Here is a 2,974-nt window from a genome sequence, read left to right on the forward strand (position 1 = left end):
ACACATGCACGCGCACACACACAAACCTCAGCAAGGCTTCACCCCTAGCTAAGGCACTGTTGGCAACTGATGGCTACTAGAGAGGATCATTCTTTCTTTCTTTTTATTTTTATGTATAGTGTTCTGCCTGCATGTATGCCTGTAGGCCAGAAGAGAGCACCAGATCTCATAGATGGTTCTGGAAATTGAACTTAGGTCCTCCAGAAGATCAGCCAGTGCTAACCTCTGAGCGGTCTCTCCAGCCCCCAAGGGAGTCATTTTTCATCAGTGGTATAGGCACCAGCAAGTTGCCCATGTTCCAGTAAGTAACCCCTACCCATGTTTACACAAGCAAGCCTATTAAACTCAGTGTGTCACACAATATAACACTTGAAAGTAGGAAGGGGACTTGGAAGAGGGGTTCAGAGAAAGTGAGATGAGGGGGATAAGGGTGGGTGGGTGTGTATGTGTGATAAAAAAAGAGAAATGTACATTTTATGTGCTAACATTAATGATGTTTAGCTGATGATGTAAACTCTTTAAACATACTGGACTTAGGAAAATAAATGATAGAACTGTGTGTGGCGGCTCATTCCTGCCATCACAGTACTTGAGGCTAAGGTAAAGAAGAACGTGAGGACAGAGACAGCTTGGTTATATAATGATGGTCAAGACATGTAAAGAGAGAGACAACCTTAGTTATATAATGAAGCTCAAGAGGCAGAAGCAAGCAGGGCTGGAGAGATGGCTCAGTGTTTTAGAAGAGGGTGTTGCTTTGTTTTTATCTAGGATAGGGTTTCTCCATGTAGTCCTGGCTGTCCTGGAACTTGCTCTGTAGACCAGGCTGGCCTCCAACTCAGAGATCCACCTGCCTCTGTCTCCAGGGTGCTGAGATTAAAGACATGTGCCACCACACCCAGGTAGATGGCTCAGTGTTTAAGAGCATGGACTTCACCTCCAGAGGACCTGAGTTCAAGTCCCAGCAACTATGTCAGGTGGCCCACAACTGCTTTTAACTCTAGGTCCAGGCCAGACCAGAGACTCTGTGAGCACCTCCATTCATATGTACACATACTTACACATAATTAAAAATACTAAAGAAATAGAATAAAACAAAAAGAGGTAGAAAGCACATGGATCTCTATGAGTTCAAGGCCAGTCTGGTTTACATAGAGTTGAGGACAGCCAGAGAGACCCTGTCTCAAAAAACAAACAAAAATAAATAAATAAAAGATTGGGAAGGACTGAGGGAGGGGGCTACAACTGGGATACAAAATGAATAAATTGTAATTAATATAAAAAATAAAAATTTAATAAAAAATTAGGAAAATGAAGAAAAATAAATAAATAAAAGAGAGGGGGAAAAGACTTTATGTTTCAAAAGGAAAATAAGATCAAGTAGATGTCTCTAAATAACCTCAAATTCAGAATCGATATAATGAAATACACACTTGAATATCTGAAACAATATTTTATTTTTTTCCTATTGAACATCTTAATGTACACCATGTACAATTTCTCAACTGGCAAGTAATACACAAAGCAAAATGTCCGATGCTCATAGAATCAAGAACAGTCACCTGTCTTTGGGAGGATTCGGTTTCCTACGACGTGTGTGATACCTTGAGAAGAAGAAAATATTGGAGGTAAGATTATTCTAATAAATTAGTTATTAGTTTACATCTTAGGTTTCTGTGATTATTTTCCTCTAACTTATTAAAATTATTTTAAAAGTCAAAAAACTTTATAAATACACTATTACATACTTCCCAGATATTTCTTAGTAATAAGCCATATCCCCCATTCCAAAACCTATTTTATATCAATTACATTATTTGGAAAATCTCCTTTCACACCTTGACGATGTAGCATTGATTACTGGTCTTGAATTTTAAACAAATGTTTACCTTCAACGAAACTTTATATTATAAACATGTCTATAAAATATTTCTTGATAATGCAATTATTTCCCTCTGAACAGAGACCTCTTAAACTATAAAATCATGCTTCAATGTCCACCAGAATTCAATTAATAATGTTTGCAGAAAAATGCAGACTGTGACTGCAAATGCAAGCAATGAAAATGAGAAAGTCCACAGCTACTTTATTTACTTTCACAATCACAAATACACTGAAATTCTAATAGCTCATCCAAGTGCGGACATGGTGAAATCAGCAGGGTCAGACCTGCATGCCTCAAGACTCTGCTGGTACGACACAGTCCCGGAGAAAGAGTGTGGTGAGGCAAATCAAAACTATCGATAGTTTTGATCAGCTGCAAGTTGAAACCCTTAGCCAATGTGTCTGGGAGAAGCATTACTTGAGATTTTCAAATTTTTGCACATAAACCACAAAGTATCTTGTCTGTTTTGTGATTATTCCGTTGAAACACAAAATTCATTTGTATTCCATATATGCATTATACACACAGTTTGAAGATAATTTTATGTAATATTCTTAGTATGACTTTGATTTGACCGTGACGCTTAAAACTGAGATAAGTACAGAATTTTCCACTTGTGGAATCAGGTTGGTATTCAAAGAACTTTGAGAGCCAGGACTGGTGGCCCATTTTAATCCCAGCACTTGAGAGGCATAGGCAGGTAAATCTCTATGTGTTTGAGGCTAGCCTGGCCTACATATACGTAGCATGCACCATTACATCCAGTAAACGCTTACATTTCTAAAAGAAATGAACTTAGGGAAATTGAAATTAAAAATCCAATACTGTTTACAGTCACAATGAAAGGAGATATTTGAGATAAATTCATATATTGCAACCTATGAAAGAGTTCAGAGTTGAGTGCAGTGGTTCTCACTTGGGCCCCAGGTACTTAGGAGGCTGAGATAGGAAAGACAAGTTTGAGGCTAATTTGGGGAACACAGCAAGACCTATCACAAAAAAAAAAAAAAAAAAAAAAAAAAAAAAAAAAAAAAAAAAAAAAAACAAAAAAAAAAAAAAAAAAAAAAAAAAAAAAAAAAAAAAAAAAAAAAA

At 36.9% G+C, this 2,974-nt stretch overlaps 1 protein-coding gene across 4 annotated transcripts in view; it reads right to left on the reverse strand.

Annotated features, from left to right (window-relative positions):
* Positions 1 to 1,435: 1,435 nt before the first annotated feature.
* Positions 1,436 to 2,974, reverse strand: part of Mrpl42 (mitochondrial ribosomal protein L42) — a 20,581-nt gene continuing 19,042 nt past the window's right edge. For all 4 annotated transcript variants that reach the window (XM_055628003.1, XM_055628002.1, XM_055628004.1 and 1 more), the window contains exon 6: positions 1,436 to 1,601. In XM_055628003.1, coding sequence (XP_055483978.1) covers positions 1,556 to 1,601 — 46 coding nt within the window. In that variant the 3' untranslated portion in view covers positions 1,436 to 1,555. The remainder of the gene's footprint in view (positions 1,602 to 2,974) is intronic.

The sequence above is a fragment of the Psammomys obesus genome, unplaced genomic scaffold, assembly GCF_907164565.1.
Source record: "Psammomys obesus unplaced genomic scaffold, mPsaObe1.curated_primary_1811, whole genome shotgun sequence".
In the NCBI taxonomy this organism is placed as follows: domain Eukaryota; kingdom Metazoa; phylum Chordata; class Mammalia; order Rodentia; family Muridae; genus Psammomys; species Psammomys obesus.